The sequence below is a fragment of the Scomber japonicus genome, chromosome 1, assembly GCF_027409825.1.
Source record: "Scomber japonicus isolate fScoJap1 chromosome 1, fScoJap1.pri, whole genome shotgun sequence".
NCBI classification, from domain to species: Eukaryota; Metazoa; Chordata; class Actinopteri; order Scombriformes; family Scombridae; genus Scomber; species Scomber japonicus.
In genome coordinates this window covers 8,066,861-8,083,817 of record NC_070578.1, presented here as the reverse complement: position 1 = coordinate 8,083,817, position 16,957 = coordinate 8,066,861, and the positions used below count along the sequence as shown (strand labels likewise).

Sequence of the window (16,957 nt, the reverse complement as noted above, 5' to 3'; positions counted from 1 at the left end):
AGTTTGATTTATTCAACAACTCACAACATGTTAACACAATACATCTCTGTCTCTTCTTCATTTCAGATTTATATACAATCTATCATATCACTTGAATCATTTTCTCACCATTTCTTTCTGGTCAGATTCTGTTTCTGTGATCAACACATTTTCATTATCATTTATATTCAATAAACATTCTTTTTAAATAAATTACATTTCTTCTTTTTGTTAGTATACAACTGGTTCTATTTACATTTAGTGTAACTCAACAGTAATATACAGTATATCTTTAAATACAACCTACTGGATACTTTGCTTCAGTAAAATGTACAGACCACTGAAATGTATTAATTACAAAGTGCTTGTGTCACATGGTTTAACCCTACATTTACCAGATATCTCAAACAGTCAATGTTCAATTTGTAAACATGAATATTTAAATTGAACAAAGGTACATGTTCATTGTAAACACATTAACCATAACTCTTAACTTTCTGGAAGATACACAGTGTACAGGAGCTCTCAGAAACTTATATCCACTCTCAACTTGTGCCACAGAGACACTAGACACAAATTGGCGTCCGCAGGGGACTTTTTTTTAACTTAGTAACGACTTTTAGCCGTAAATAACTCACTACACACTATCCTACACTCTGTGCAACCACTCACACTATTAAAGCGTGGCAGGATAATGTAACATTTAAGGTTTATTCACAGTTTACTGACCTGTATATAAAGCAGGTAAAAGAGGAGCAATAAGGACACAGTGCGTCTCATGTTCTTCCAGATTGCCTCTATGGAAACAGCAAAAGTCAGCGCTCTCACCCATCCCAGGAGCATGTAGAGTGAACTCAAACCCTCCACTACCTTTCTAATGAAACAAATGTGTACCCAAAATCAATATGATAGTACTTACTATTGAATCCTACCACTGACATTTTTACTACCTTAGAGTGTTTACTAAAGCCCAGAATGGACGTGTGTTTTGTAATGGCGCTTTTCCATTGTACAGATCTAGCACTACTCAGCTTGACTCGACTCCACTCGTTTTTTTTGCGTTTCCACTAGGCATAGTACCTGGTACCTGGCACTTTTTTAGAACCTGCTCTGCTGAGGTTCCAAGCGAGCCGAGCCAATACTAAAATGTGACTTCAACAGACTGTCGGCCACTGATTGGTCAGAGAGTCGTCACTGGAAGAGTCATGAGCCGTCCGTGACAAGAATCAAACCTGGCATTTTTAAATACCAGGTTTGCTTTATTTGTGACAAAAAGCCACAGACCCAGCAGCAAGTACACTATTGCCCCGGTGTCCTCCATTGTTTGTGTTTGTGTCGTGTATAAAACGAAGTCACGGCAGTTTCGTGCAGCCGTGCTATGACCACCCACGTTGAGTAGGTACCACTGTAATGGAAAAGGTCATTCCTGGTACCGAGTCGAGTCAAGCCAAGTCGAGCTGAGTGCTAGAACTGTATAGTGGAAAAGCACCAATAGTCACTGTAAGTTCCCCAACACACTTGTAAGTAGATGGTGAGAGGAGGAGTGTTCAGGTTTTTTGCAATCTGAATTGTCACCACTAGATGTCACTAAATCCTACACACTGATCCTTTAAGACTTTCAATCTCTAAAAATGTACTTAGCTTTTTCAATAATGTTTTATAAAGGATGACTGTTGCGATTATTCCAGAGCTTCATTCAAAATAATACAGATGGAACATACCGTAATAATTATCAGGAATTCATGCTCAAAATGGACCAAATGATTTCATGATTTCACATTTCATGAATATAACATGTCTATCATCTCCAGCTGAACCTTCAATTGATATTTTTTCTTTTAGATACTGTGATGTTTGAACATTTTTGTTTTCTATTGTGAACTTTTATGTAATTTGTCTCAAATTATCCTGTATGTTTTAAATGGATGTATATTGAGTGTTAATAAAACAAATCTTTATGTTTAGAAGGAACATGTGGTTGTGTTTGTCTAATTTCTCTCTCTCTCTCTCTCTCTCTCTCTCTCTCTCTCTCTCTCTCTCTCTGTGTGTGTGTGTGTGTGTGTGTACAAAGTAAGCACATTTGAGGCTTGCTGTTTTCCTGTTCAGTCGTCCCTCCTACTTATCTGCAGTGTGTTTCCTCCCTCGAGGTTTGACATTTGTTGTTTTCCAACATGCTGCTTGTTTGCCACTGAAATTGTCAACGTCTGCGCTACAACTGTGCTCACTGTTTATTTTAACCCCCACAATGACATCATGATAGTCACTCAGTACTATCTTGGAAGAAGAAGCTGACTTTACGGTCACAAGAAAAACTCAAAAGCAGCCTATTTTCACTCTCTTACAAGCCTTTTATCTCCACTGCCAGCCAAAGCAGACATGTGAGGTCACAGTGTGATAAAAGATGGCTCTGAACCAGGAGAGTACTGCTAAACATAAAGACATCAACTCCACCAATGTGACCTGAAAAGCAACTTTATAAAGCATAACAGTACAATTACTGTTACTCAGTATGTTACTCAATACTCTATGTTCTGACTGCAGCTTGCACTCTTCTCTTTGATGTCTGGTAATCTCTAACATAATCACTGTAGTATTTGTTTTATCAGTTTCATCCTTGCTTTAAAACTGAAACTAAAATAAAAAGATCAACACACAACAATTTAACCCTTCATATAACTGTAATAAGGCAATACTAATGTGTTTTACTCCTCTCCAAAATTTCTGCACCCATTGTGCAGTAAACTGTAACTATGAATGGGTTCTATACTAAGAGCACACCTACCAGCACATTGAGTTTCCTTCTTTTGCGTTTTCTGTTGCATCATCCCTGACACTTCACTAACATGATAATGGCACATGCTGCTCAAAGGGCTTCACCTCTGTCCCATGCTCCTAACAGGACTGCTCTAATTACACACCTGTCCTTCACACACTGGCAGCACTGGTCTTAATAGCCATCTCACAGCACTGTTTATGTTCATGTAATATAAGAGAAAAGGACAAGGTATCCAGTAACAATATGTTTTTTCAGGATTGTGACTGAAGCTGTGTTTTAAATCGCGCGTGCGCGTGCGCGCGCGTGCGTACAGTGTAGAAGTCAGTGCAGCAACGTCACATGACGTCTCCTCGGAGCAGCGGCAGACAGTTGTGTTTACCGGCGGACACCGTGCTGGCTGGCTGACTGTCAAAAAAGCGCTTGGCAGGAGGAAAACCATCACCGGTAAGACTGAAAACCCCCTGAAACGGTTGCAGCTAATTCAGAAACTGTTAGTAACAAAGGAAGCGTAATATGGAGGACAAAGCTACCTGTGAGACAAAAAGGAAATCCCTTTTTTATTTGTTTTGAGGAGAACTGCGGCAAGCTAACCGACAATAGCCGAGATAACACCGGAGGTGAGCGGCTTCACTTTCAAAATGAAAGCCGGAATGAGCTTTTTATCATTTATTTCACTTTGTATATTTTGTCACATACGTTAACGGTGAGGTGAACGTATACATTTTTTCTCTGGGTTGAATATTTATGATTTAAAGCTGTGGTAATGTTAGCAACAAGCAGGACAAAGCATCAGCTAACCTGCAGTGATAGATGCTAATTAGAGAGGCTAGCTCTGTTATTATTATGAGCTCATTATTAATATGTTTAATGATAGCTGTGTATTAACAGCAAATGAAGCTACGTTTTTATTCATTATTATTATTATTACCATATTTTCAGGTTTTGCTACTTAAACCAGCGGGGCTCAGCCTCGTTGTCAGTATAACTTTAGTCCATATGTGATATAAAGTTATGTGGTTTTGTTGTATAAATGAATTGAAATGTATATATTCAGTAAAAACGAAACATTTACACGAAAACTGCAAGATATATGATTGTGTCTTTATTTTGAAAGTGTTAAGCGGAAGTCACATGTTGTCATTCAGTGTAACTTGACATTTGTTCTTCCAAGTAAGCAGACGCCGGTCCGCCTTTGTTAAAGATGTGGTTCTTATCATCCTGTTTGTTACAGTGTGACAAACGCTGGTCCCTTAATATAGATTTCACCTCATATCAGGAAATAGACTGATCCCTACTGGCCCAGCCTTCAGACTGAAACCAGCTCATCCTGGCTGGTTTAGGATAACACATCACTACCCCCCCCCCCCCCCCCCCCCACACACACACACACCCTACATACTGAAAGGCTTTATCCACCTATTTATCATCTTATGTGCCATATTCTTAAGTTTATGATATTTTTAAGGAAGGCACTTCATATCCATTGATGTCTATTCACATATTATTGATGGCCATTTTTGTTATGCACTGTAAACAGTTCAGGCTTGTAGAAGCTGACACAATGACACATTACTCATTTAAATGTTCTGCTGCTTGTTAGGTTTCATGCAACTTTAAAAAAAAAAAAAAGTGTCACTGTGATTGATGTAGAATAGTTGTCATTATGTGGAGCTGTGTGTCATGTTTACCTGGCTGTAGCTCCTCCTCTCACTGTCTCTGGTTACCTACTGAGTGTGTAAACAGCCTCTAAAATGGCACACAACCGCAGGTGATAAAGATCTCACTTTCTCTCAGAGAGTATGAGAATGATAAAGCTACAAAGTCATCTATGACATATGGAGTACAGCTAAACATCATTCTCTATTATCCTGCCAATTATTTGCTCTGTTGATCAACTCATTTTTTGATCCGAATTCCAAAGATATTCCTTAACTAACTGATATTTGCAGAAAAATGCAGATCATCACTGCTGAGAAACTGAAACAAAGTAATTACTTGTTAGTCACATCATAAATTAGCTGTTTCAACTCCAAATTTCCAGATACAGCCTAACCCTAGACCCACAGTCTTCTTCATAGTTTGACAAAAAGTAGAACAGTGGCTGAGTTTCACAGGTTCACGCACACACATATAAACCCTCACATAACCATCACACCTCAGATTCAGGTTGTGGTTGAGTAATGAGATACATGTGATCAGCAGTGCTATTGTTTGACTCATTGATCGCTCTGTTTATCAGCAGGTAAACAGCTGGTGCAGCCGTTGAGTCTGCACGTGTGGAACAAATGCCTAATGATCGAGCCTGAAGAGTGCGCCTCACATGCACACAGACGACGAGAGAAGCACCAGCCCCCCCTTCACTGTGATTTATAGGTGTCTTATTTAACTGTGATATTGTACATTCCACACCTACACTACAATATATATACACACACACACACACACAGCGCTGCACTGCTAACCTGCTCCTTACCTCAACTAGGTGTCACTCCACCAGTTATAGTTTTTACATTTTCATTAGTTTTTATTTATGTTTTACTTATACTCTTAAACTAATATGAGATTATAAAGGAGGTGAAAACTCTAATGATTGAAATGAAAAGACATTTTAAAGGGATTTTCACGTGTTTTTTGGCTTTCTTGGAGGAGGTGTGTTGTGGCAGAAATCTAGTGATGGAAGTAGATCTTTAGTTTCAGACTTAGATTCAGAAACTTTATTGTCTGTCATGACAGAAAATTGTCCAAGACGTGGCTCAGCATTCAAAACTCAGACGTATAATACCTCCTCCTAAAAAAACTGAGTGTCATTTATTTCTTTTATATGTTTCTGAAAATAATAGAGAAGCTGGAAAAGTAGAGCACGCAGAAACAAACAGCTTGAGTTGATGATGTTACTACATTTTCTGTCAGTTTACTCGTTTTATCACAGACGTGTTTTATTTACACGTTGCTACATCCTTTAATAGTGACATCATCAGCTCCAATATTCTGTTTATTGTCTCTTGGCCTCTGCTGAATCACTTTAAACTACATTTATTTTAACAGCTCTATTCTAACTTGTTTCTCCTGAATGTGTCACACAGATTGTTCCAGAAGTCTCTGGAAAGACAACAGGGACCTGTAGCCTCCACAGCTGGTACTCAGCCCTGAGACGACGGGCGCCATGGCCGACCACCAAGACTCCAAGAAGATGAATGACAGCACCGATCACTCCTCCCAGCTGGTGGAGCCACCCAAAGAGAGCATGCAGCTGAAGAAAGAGATCTCTCTGCTCAATGGAGTCAGCCTGATCGTAGGGAATATGATCGGCTCGGGCATCTTTGTCTCCCCGAAGGGTGTGCTGTTCTACAGCGCCTCCTATGGGCTGTCACTAATCATCTGGGTCATTGGGGGCTTGTTCTCTGTGGTGGGGGCCCTCTGCTACGCTGAGCTGGGCACCACCATCACCAAATCAGGGGCGTCGTACGCCTACATCCTGGAGTCATTTGGTGGCTTCATCGCCTTCATCCGTCTGTGGACGTCTTTGTTGATTATTGAGCCCACCAGCCAGGCGGTCATCGCCATCACGTTCGCCAACTACCTGGTGCAACCGCTCTTCCCGACGTGTGAGCCACCTTACACAGCAGCCAGGTTCATAGCTGCAGCGTGCTTGTGTAAGTCCCACAGCTGTCTGCACATGTGGTTTCAGCTGTTCCTACAAGAAAAGGTCTAAAACCATTAACCTCTGTGCTGAACTCCTCTCTCCTCTCAGGCCTACTGACATTCATCAATGCTGCCTACGTGAAGTGGGGTACCCGTGTGCAGGACGTTTTCACCTATGCCAAGGTGGCAGCCCTCATCGTCATCATCATCACCGGCATCGTTAAGCTGTGCCAGGGTGAGCGGCATCACGGCAACACTTAGTTCCTCTGTGCTGTACAGCTGTTCAAGGATCAGTCTTCTCCTCTACAGTCTCTCCTAATCTTAACTGGGAATGATGAGTGACAATAAGCCAGCATAGCGCTGCATTTTATTGAAAACTGGAATTACTTTTCTGCCATTTTCACACTTTGCAAAGTTACCAGGTAGGCTGAATTGGACCCCTTGATGGACCGGTTCTGGCCTGCAGGCTGGATGTTTGACACCCCTTGTTTAGACTCAGTTAGTTACATCTTAAAGGATGTGCATTCTAAAGGAAAAACTGAACATCGCACACTTGCTGAATAAAGGTACTTTTTAATAAATACATTGTATATGATATACCTTAAGAAGGTCAGTGACCAAAATGTATTTATTAAGAGTATCTTTATTGAGTGAAAACAGTGTGCAGATGTCCTCTTTTTCCTTTTTAGTAAATGTTTACTTTACCAACACACCTGTCAAGAAGACTACTCAAGTGTAAAAGAACTGTATTCAGTCTTAAAGGTGCAGTGTGTAGAATTTAGCGGCATCTAGTGGAACATAAGTATGTTTTAATTAGTGTATAATCACCTGACAATAAGAAGCATTGTGTTTTTAATTACTTTACAATGGCCTGTTTTCTATGTCTACATAAGGAGCAGGTCCTCTTCCACAGAGACCATCCTTCATGCTTGGAAGTGGAGAGGGTGCATTCAGATGTGCACTAAATACTACACACTGCACCTTTAATAGACATATGTGAGCATTTTCACAACTTGTTTATTTGTGTGAGAGGGAGAGTAGAAGAGCATCTTGTCATGGCTGAAAATCAGTAGCTGAAACAGTACAGATCAAACTGCCTGTGTAAGGAGTTAAAAAAGTATAAAGTCACTCAGTCATTTTGTACATGCGTTAAAATGTTACTGATTGCTCCTTTTTAAACTGTCTCTGTCTTAGGTTACACAACCAACTTTGAATCCGCCTTTCAAGGATCATCTAAAGATCCTGGCAACATCGCGCTGGCGCTCTACTCTGCCCTTTTTTCCTACTCCGGCTGGGATACCCTCAACTTTGTCACGGAAGAGATCAAAAACCCTGAGAGGTTAATTTTATTTTTCAATAGAAGATACAAGCAGAGGCAAGTTTAGAATTTGAGTCCAGAGTCAGTTTGGTTATAATCCACCATCTTTGTGCTACAGGAACCTGCCGCTGGCCATCGCCATCTCTATGCCCATCGTCACCATCATCTACATCCTGACTAATGTGGCCTACTATGCTGTTCTGGACATCAGCGCTATACTGGCCAGTGATGCTGTGGCAGTGGTGAGTCTTGTTTTTCTACAGCAACACATCAGAGGCTGAAAACTGCTGAAAACTACTCACTAAACCAGTTTATGTATCTTGATTCAGACATTTGCAGATCATACGCTCGGTGTGATGAGCTGGATCATCCCCATCGCCGTGGCTCTGTCCTGCTATGGAGGCCTCAACGCCTCCATTATAGCTGCATCCAGGTAAGAAAACATGAGCATTGATTAGAGTTACAAAAACCAGCCATGTTGCAGTTCATTTGCAGTTTGAAAGTCCAGCAGTAAGAATGATGTCACAGCTTGCCTCTTAATACATTACTTGTGTTCAGGTTGTTCTTTGTTGGCTCTCGTGAGGGTCACCTTCCGGACGCTCTCTCCATGATCCACATACAGAGATTCACTCCAATCCCCGCTCTGATCTTCAATGTACGAATACTCATTGATTACATGTAAAGTGGAGGAAGGCCAGGAATCTGCCATGTTTGTTAATAATTAACTACTCATTCACTAATCTCCCCCTCATAAATGGGCTGAATGTGTGCGCGATTTTGAGTTATTAATATCTTTGCTTTCCATGCTGCAATAAGCTAAATACATTATTTCATCAAGGCAAAAGAGTACAATTACATTTGAAACAGCTCCTGTTTATATACAATGATCATTCCTTCATTGTTTCCACACTCACTCTCTCTCTCTCTCTCTCTCTCTCTTCATCCATCCGTCCACCGTTCAGTGCATCATGTCACTGATCTACCTGACAGTGGAAGACGTCTTTCAGCTCATCAACTACTACAGCTTCAGCTACTGGTTCTTCATGGGGCTGTCCATCGCAGGACAGATCTACCTCCGCTGGAAGGAGCCCGACCGACCCAGACCTCTCAAGGTAAGACCGGCCAATCACAGCTAGCCCTAGAATTTAAATGTGTAAGAATTTTTCAGCATCAAAAAAGCTATTCTGAAATTAATGTTTAACTCGGGTAGTGTTTTTCTCTGATTATTCAAGTAGATATTAGATGATTCACAACACATGCAAATGCTCTGAGTTAGTTTCCTGGGCTGCTAAACTAGTGCCGTAATTGCTAGAAAAGCTGCACCAGTTAAAATAGAAATGCTTCAACAAGGCTGAATAATTCTCAATATTTGCTACACTGAATGTAACATCAGTTTGTAGTTTCTCAGGTTTATTGAATACGCCTACTAAAATCAGTTGCACTGAACATGTTCACTATATAAAGAAATTTCTCTCTCTCTCTCTCTGTAGCTGACGTTATTCTACCCGGTGGTGTTCTGCATGTGCACCATTTTCCTGGTGGTCGTGCCTCTCTACAGCGACACCATCAACTCTTTAATCGGCATTGCCATCGCCCTGTCAGGAGTACCCGTCTACTTCCTGGGCGTCTACCTCCCCGAGTCCAAAAGACCACCTGTCATCACCAAGTTGTTGCGTGAGTCTGCCACACATCTGTCACATGGATCATATTCTTCGTCATCTTTTATTCTCCCTCAACATGTTGTTTTCTTTCACCGCAGGTTCTCTGACTCATTTCACCCAGTACTCCTGCTACTGTGTACTGACAGAGATGGACAAAAGTGAATGAATAGCACTACAAACACTTTACCCAGCAGCTTCTGCAGCATCACAGCTCACAGTCACCCAGTGGACCAGACAAGGGTGCTGCTGTGAGGGGACAAAAAGAAAGATTTTTTATTGTACTGTATACTTTATCGAAGTGTTCAGACTTCACCCACTTGTTTACAACGCTGATACTTCTGCCACAGATGCAGATTCAGACTGAACTTAGCCAAAAGTACAGATTCTGATATAGTATTATTATACTCCATATAGTGAATATTGTTACGCACACTAATTTAATGACCTCCATTATAGATCAATAGCCTCGTTGGTTTTACAGGCAGTTGTAAGTCTGCCTTCTTGAGTAGTACGTGCCTGTGAGATTTGACAGGGACTTGATAATGATGCAAAAAAAAGACCTGTTTTATCTGAAGTATGGTAGGGTGTGTGTGCAGTATGTGTGAGCAGGAGAAAGAGCTACGGTAAATATATTATATTCGTGTTTACTTCCTGAATGAAAAAGGGAAGTATTTTTTTGTCTGCTGCTTTGTGAAGATGTCAATTTATCCTATTGCCTTCTGGTATTCCCCCCATTTTAATTATGTTTGAAACAGAGCAATTTTCCATTAAGCATGTTTAATGACTGGTAAATGTTTTAAACATTTAATGTCTGCAATATCCAGTCCAACACTGTAGGCAAGTGTAGCTTTACTTTGAACTAAATCAGTTTGTTCTAATTCTTTAGCTTTCAACTCATCAAACAGATGTTAAGACTTTGGACAAAATAGCTTTAATGTAATTTTGTTGCTTTGCATTTATAAATTATGTCAAGCTGTGTCAACAGTCGCACAATCTTTGTCCCCTATGTTCTACTGTCAATTATCTGTGAATTACTGCTAGATGCTTGTGGGACTTTCTACACTTTTTTTTTGCCTACTTAAGTTTGTATCTTAACTGATGCAAAAGACCAATCACACATTTAAAGGGGCTTGATCTTAAGCTAGTGTATCATTCATACACTTAGAACTTAAAGTTTTGATGCTTGATCATTAAACACCTCAGCTGAAGACCACTGAGAGCTTTGGATCAGCTGGGACTGATTTCCTTTTTTCACCTCTGGGATTCAACACTTTCTTATTGACTATCCATCATGAAGAAAATCATTACTCTAGCCTCAGGAAAGTGACTCAGCAACGTGAACCATCAGGCTGCCTCTTCCAGTAACATGAGCAGTCATTGAACTTTCACTGTATTCTGTGATGTCTGACTAATATGTAAATTAACCAGTCTGTATGTTTATCATGCAAGAATAAATGACAACCAGATGTTTTCCATTTATTTTGAAAGCCTTCTTTTTATACACATCTACATATTTACAAAAAGTTTAATTCGACAAGCATTCCAGAGAAACAGTCGGATCTTCCAAAAAAGAAAAAAAAAAAAAAAAAGTACATTTCTGAACCAAACTCACACGCTCACCACAACAACAAAAAATATACGCGCCACGCTTTCACATTATGCAAATTCTAAACACACACAACTTGTACGTACACACGCTACCATGCACAAAATGCAAACACCCTAAAAACTGCAACCGCGCGCGGCTCGAGACGTCTCACTAACAGAAGTGTTAACAGCACGAAGCATACGAGGCAACTCACACTGATGTGCAACACACACGCACACACGTTCACTTGGAACAAACACCCACACACACAAATTCACTCCACCACAGATTAAAAAAGAAAAGAAAAAAAAAAAAGACACTGGGTCCTGCTGGAAATAACACCTGCTCCTTCAACATCTGTGTAGCAAAGAGAGGGATGGAGCTCGAGTTTGGTACATGTGCAATTCTCTGAACAGTGAGACGAGAAAGTGTTCTGTGGTTCAGTCAAATTTTTAATATTGGCACATAAATGTATTGATTGGACCTCATTATTAACTGATGTGTGATGAGTGCTACACATAAGATGTTTGGGTTTTTTTTCCCCTACACAGAGGTCTATGGAGTATGGTGTATTTCATGAAGAGGAGAGCCACAAATAGATGCTATAATAATGGGAGGGTAGATCAATCGGAATCATATTTGTTCCCATCATCATCTTCATCGTCATCTTCAGCATGCTCATGCAGCACTTCCCTCTGGTAGCGCTCCCAGTTCCTCCGGCTGTACGAGTGCTCCTCCTCCCAGTAACCTGCAAACGCACACGCACACGCACACGCACACGCACACGCACACGCACACAAGGCAGATCAGCCAATGAGGGAGTTGATTGTTGTTGAGTGGCTGGCATTTGGAAGGATGTTGTTACTAAAGTGATTATTATTAGGAGCAGTCATCGCTGTACACACACACACGATAATCTGTCACTACTAATTAAATCACTCAGATGTCTTGTATTTGGCTGGGATGTGTGTGGACTTGCCTAACTAGTCTCACCATGTAAATACAACCTCCTTGAACAGCTCCTCTGTTCTTACATTATGTACAAGAGTACAGAGATACAAAAAGTGAGAACTTGTGGAACAGGCTGCTGCATTTACCAACCAGCAGGGTTTCTAGTTAGATATTGGGATTTCTCTCATGGAGGCAAATGAAATGTATGCACAGATTTATTACATGAATGTGGATTTAATGGAAATTATTATTATAATAAAAAAAATTAAAAAAAACTAATGTGGAGAAGCGGGAAGAAATCTGCCAAAAGTTCTCATCTATTTAAGACAGAAAAATATGTTGATTATAATTTGAAATCATTATGTGCACAGATGCAATAGAATTTAGTTTTCCACCTCATTTTGTCATTTACATCATAATTGGCAGTAAACCTTGTTTAAGTTAGTTCCAGATTTAGACTTGATTGGATGATATTGCATTTCATGAACGTACTGTAAAAAGGTATGAAAAGGAAAGGAAAGAGTCACTTAAAAGATATGTTGTATGCTTTATGGGTTACAGAATTATTTTTTATAACTGACATGAACATGTGCTTACATGTAGAAGACATTACTGTCAGTCACCATCAAGTGTGTCAAATAAAAAACCTGCCCTACTTTTCCCGTGAGTTTTTTTAACCCTCTAGAGTCAAAAGGTTTTTTCCACGCTCTATTTTATACATCTTAAAATGTGTTATTTGTTCTCAAAAAAAACCCCCACTTGCCTAAAAAAATAATACCAGAGTGTTTTGAACTAAAAATGTTAAGATCATCTCAAATGAGCAAACGTACCACCATAGCGCTCCTCTCTGTCGCTGCCTGACTCACTCTCCTCGTCGGGGTAATCGTTCCTCCAGTTGCTTTCTTCATTCTCGTCGTCATCATCTTCGTACACCTCCTCTTCATGCACCACAAGGTCGGGCACCTGAGTTAAACAAAGACCCAGTTATCTGACAGCCTTGTTTTTTTATTATTAGAAATGATTGATAAAGAGATAAAAGCCTGAATGACCACTTGTCCAAATGTGTGAGTCACCTGCCGAGCACTGTGACCTGTGCTCATTTATCCAAAATACACATTTCACAGTCATTTAAGTTAAGTCATCTAACTCTCTACTTCACCCATTTATTCATTCACTCACTCCGATTTTTGCACTCATTCATCTGTTCCGTCCATCCATCCACACACACCAGTTCTCCCTCATCGGCGTAGGCCCTGACGGACAGGATGTCCTGAATCCACCCAGGTGTGACCGTTTCCTGGTAGTACAGATCATACACGTAGTCCTCTTCCTGCTCACGCTGCCTGTTGCCACCTAGTTCCCCGGTTATGCTCAGACGCTCCCGCAGCATCTTGGTGTTGTTGCACAGGATCACCTCTGGGTCCTGGGTCTGCACCTGTAGAAAAGGGGGAAAAAAATGAAGGGAGAAGATAAATTAACCATGACTGAGGCCGTTTATATTAGAAATACTGACTAATAACCTCCAATAACAAAAGGCAGATAATACACATGAGTCAGCTCAGATAAAAGATCTATTTTTGTAATAAAATGTGATTTAACGATTAATTAATAAGCTATTAAACATCTGTGATACTCTTTGGTTTCTTAACACTAATTCCACATTCCTTACACAACACAGGGCTCAACACAGGATTATGTCAGCATGGTGTCATAACAGACAAGTGGGGTTTAGATATAGTTTAAGTGGCAATCTCAATCATCTCCATTTCTTTCCCTTTGGTGACATCATATGGCAGTAAGCTGTAACTGCAGGGGTGTTTTTTGGACCTCACATCACAGCAGGAAGGGGGGGAAAAAAAGAGAAAAAAAAAAGACACTAGTGAAGGGAGTCTGGCAGATCAGACACAAGTAAATGTGTCACTATCTGTGCTGTTTGTAATTTGAATGCATGGTGGGTAATTTGCCACTGACACCTGGTTCATTATAATCATAATACTGTGAATGTAAGAACTTCATCAGCAGGTTATAGACTCTATCAGCACTGTGTTACCTCATTCAGAAAAAGAGTGACTTAAACTTAAATTTACATGAAATCTTGTGATATTGCCACTTTAACAGTTACTGCATCTCCCCTTACATTTGCATGCAATGGCAGTTACATCAGGAGCCTAAAAGGAACATTGTGTCATGAATATGAACAGTGTTTGACAGTGTGACGAAAGCTGTTGCTGCTTCAGTAAAGCTCATCCTCTCCCCTGACCAGTGTTACATCACTGTTATTCATACAGCTAATATACACATCATTGCTTTCCTGCTTCACATTACTATTTTTACAAGATAAAAAACTACATTAGGCAATTACCATTACCTTTTGTCAAGATTGACTGCTGTAGAAGACAAAGCAGACTTAAACATTTCAGTTAATTCTGTTCTTAAAGGATTTAGTGCTCAGCAGGTACTCCTGCAGCAGGAGGAGGGCAGGCTGGCTTCAGGAATTAGGGATGGAAATCTTTGGGAATCTCAAGATTTGATTCACGATTGAATGAACAGAAAAGTTACTCCAGTATACAGCATGCTAAATCATTAATTGGTGTCTGTAGTCCGCTGAAACACAATATAAAAGTGAGTGGCAGTTAAGATAAATGATCCCAATGTATGTCAGTAAGTGTCATTTACTGACCAACATTCCCTCTGTAAAAACTGAAGTTGGTGTTCGTGCTGTGGAGGAATGCCCAGCTGTGTTGTTTTCTAACATAATATCTGAACAGCCTCGCTGCTGCTGAGGAAAAACCAACACTGTCCAATATGTTGAACGGGTGTATAGTTTTCTTTTTTTTGGGGAGATAAACATAAGGTGCACCTACTTTTTCCCCCCACTGTACTGACTTAACAATTGTGTTCCACCTTTTCCCCTTTCCACTAACAGTGTTATTAACATTATTTTAATTAACATTTTAACATTTATTTTGGCATTGAATGGATTGAGAACAGTAGAATACAAGAGTCACGATTCATATGTGACTGTTTTTCCCGCCCACACCTGACAAGAATATGCCAAATTTAAAATGCGTGGCTATTGGTGCATACATGAACTGAAATGAAGTCTGCTTTGAAATCTGAGTTGCCTGAATAAATCCTGTGTATACAGATAGAAGACTGAAGCCTCTGCTTCAGCTCTGGTAACATGTTCTATCACTACAGCCTGTGTACTGTGTGTCCTAAATCCATGTTTGAACTGTACCTTAAGGGTAATGAATTTTGATAGAGTCCTACTCATTTAATTATTAACTGTAGAAGGCAACACTATCCGCATCCGTTTATTCAACATTCTTTGGTCCTACTTTTTGTTGGTTTTCTGACAGTTCTGCCATTATTGATCAGTTGATAGTTGAAGCAGAAAATGAGGGTGAGCAATAAGATGGTGATCTCATACAGCTACCAGCATGCCACCTTTACATTACTACTTAAATCATATTATGTCCCATTGTTTTTCTAATAATGCAGAAGTGACACCTTTTAAAAACAAACTTGTGGTACTGATTGATGTATCTGTATTGATCCCTAATCATCCAACTACAATAACGCTCAACCCACCTTGCCAGACAACTTGTCCTCGCCTTGTTCATCCTCATGTATGAGATCCACCACCTGGATTTCACCAAGACCCAAACACTTGTCCTGGTGTTTCTCAGTTTCCTCTGCCCCCTCAGAGTTATCCGTCTGGGGATCCTGCTGCTCGGCTGGGCTTGACAGACCTGTGCGGTGGCTGGACAGTATTCTGTAGCGTTCCTCCCTCCTTGTGCTCCACTTAGTGCTCCGTAGGTCCCCGGTGATCCGTTGTGAGCTGCCGGCAGAGGGGCGCAGGGCATGGGCCATGCGAGGCCGGGCCAGGGCCTGTCGAACCTGCGTCTGAACGGGAGCATCCTAGACAGAATAATTTTGAAATAATCAGTCGATTCAGTTAAGAGCTGCTAGTGGTTGGAATAAATATATAAACATGCGTGAGGTTCAAAAGAACACGCCACCTATACTTAGCTTTCATATCCATTCTTCACTGCACCACTAAAAACACTTGTTAAATCAGATAAACAGTCATAGAAACACAATGATCAGTCAAACTCCTGAGTGATGTCATTAAACCCATAAGGTTGCCCTTATAATGTTTACAAACCACACTCCATAGCTTAGGTGACGGGTGTGACTTGATGTGGCGCATTTAAATACGTTTTCATATGAATGAGAGCGTATTGATTTTGGATGAAGTGAAACCATTTTACAGGCTAACACGTCACAACGACGCTCAACATCAACAAAAATGAGCTAACAGGAGGTAGTTAGCTCCAGCGCTATGCTACCACAGCTAACACAGAAGGCGCGTTATTTCCCCTACGACAGCCGTCATTTTAGTTGGTCAATTCAGCTTTTATATCAGCCAGTCAACTTCACTAAACCAGCTACGGTTGTACCGACGCGTTAACTAACTGAACTTTACCCAACACCGCTCCTAACTCTTTCCCACGCCAGCTGCGTTGACGTTAGCCCGGTTAGCTGAGTTAGCACCCGCGGGCCTCTTACCTGCGTCGCTACGGTCGCCACGAGTTTGAACACAGAGTTTTCCACCTCGGCTTCATTGGGCTCTGGTACCGTCTCGCCGGTATTTTGGGACGTCTCTGGTCGGATACGTTTGCAAGCCAGTAACAAAGCATCCGCGGGGTCGGTGCCCCTTTTTCTCTTGACTCGCAGAATCGTCGTGTTTGGGTCCATGTTGTCCTCAGTCTGTCTGGCACCCAGAGAGAGGAGGAGAATAGTGTTGTGTCGTTCGCGAACGTGTCGTTCGAACGAACGAATCTTTTGAGTGAACGAAGTGAACTGAATCACTTCATGAACTGATTCGTTCCTTTCTCAGTTCAGTTCAGTTGAGCTCAGCCGCGAGCATGGCTGCCGGTCGGGAGTGGAACTGCCGCGACTCACTCACTCGTTCACTGCGAACGAATCACTCAGTGAACGACAACACTTTGACTGACTCTGAGTGAGTCTGACAC

General features: G+C 40.9%; 2 protein-coding genes across 3 annotated transcripts; one reads left to right on the top strand and one right to left on the bottom strand.

Moving 5' to 3' along the window:
• The first annotated feature begins 5,918 nt into the window (after positions 1–5,918).
• slc7a6 (solute carrier family 7 member 6) lies at positions 5,919–9,594 on the top strand. Its single transcript, XM_053315908.1, has 9 exons — positions 5,919–6,408; positions 6,507–6,632; positions 7,592–7,736; positions 7,834–7,957; positions 8,045–8,148; positions 8,274–8,370; positions 8,678–8,827; positions 9,206–9,389; positions 9,475–9,594. The coding sequence occupies exons 1-9, from the start codon at positions 5,919–5,921 to the stop codon at positions 9,540–9,542; spliced, it is 1,488 nt and encodes a 495-aa protein (XP_053171883.1). The 3' UTR covers positions 9,543–9,594.
• Positions 9,595–10,838: 1,244 nt separating this feature from the next.
• Positions 10,839–16,690, bottom strand: slc7a6os (solute carrier family 7 member 6 opposite strand). Of its 2 annotated transcripts, none has more exons than XM_053322888.1 (5): positions 16,491–16,690; positions 15,510–15,839; positions 13,144–13,350; positions 12,746–12,878; positions 10,839–11,712 (listed from the first exon to the last, which is right to left on the bottom strand). In XM_053322888.1, the coding sequence occupies exons 1-5, from the start codon at positions 16,677–16,679 to the stop codon at positions 11,588–11,590; spliced, it is 984 nt and encodes a 327-aa protein (XP_053178863.1). In that variant the 5' UTR covers positions 16,680–16,690; the 3' UTR covers positions 10,839–11,587. The 2 variants fall into 2 exon arrangements, 1 of the variants encoding a protein (XP_053178863.1); XR_008321620.1 differs by having other exon boundaries at positions 11,581–11,712; positions 13,095–13,350.
• Positions 16,691–16,957: the final 267 nt, after the last annotated feature.

Excerpts from the sequence above, each read along its gene's own strand:
- slc7a6os (XM_053322888.1), bottom strand. The coding sequence starts at position 16,679 with ATGGACCCAAACACGACGATTCTGCGAGTCAAGAGAAAAAGGGGCACC. Across the intron at positions 15,840-16,490 it reads TGGCGACCGTAGCGACGCAG|GATGCTCCCGTTCAGACGCA; the intron begins GTAAGAGGCCCG and ends TATTCTGTCTAG. Across the intron at positions 13,351-15,509 it reads AGGACAAGTTGTCTGGCAAG|GTGCAGACCCAGGACCCAGA; the intron begins GTGGGTTGAGCG and ends CCTTTTCTACAG.
- slc7a6 (XM_053315908.1), top strand. The coding sequence starts at position 5,919 with ATGGCCGACCACCAAGACTCCAAGAAGATGAATGACAGCACCGATCAC. Across the intron at positions 6,409-6,506 it reads CATAGCTGCAGCGTGCTTGT|GCCTACTGACATTCATCAAT; the intron begins GTAAGTCCCACA and ends CTCTCCTCTCAG. Across the intron at positions 7,737-7,833 it reads GAGATCAAAAACCCTGAGAG|GAACCTGCCGCTGGCCATCG; the intron begins GTTAATTTTATT and ends TTTGTGCTACAG.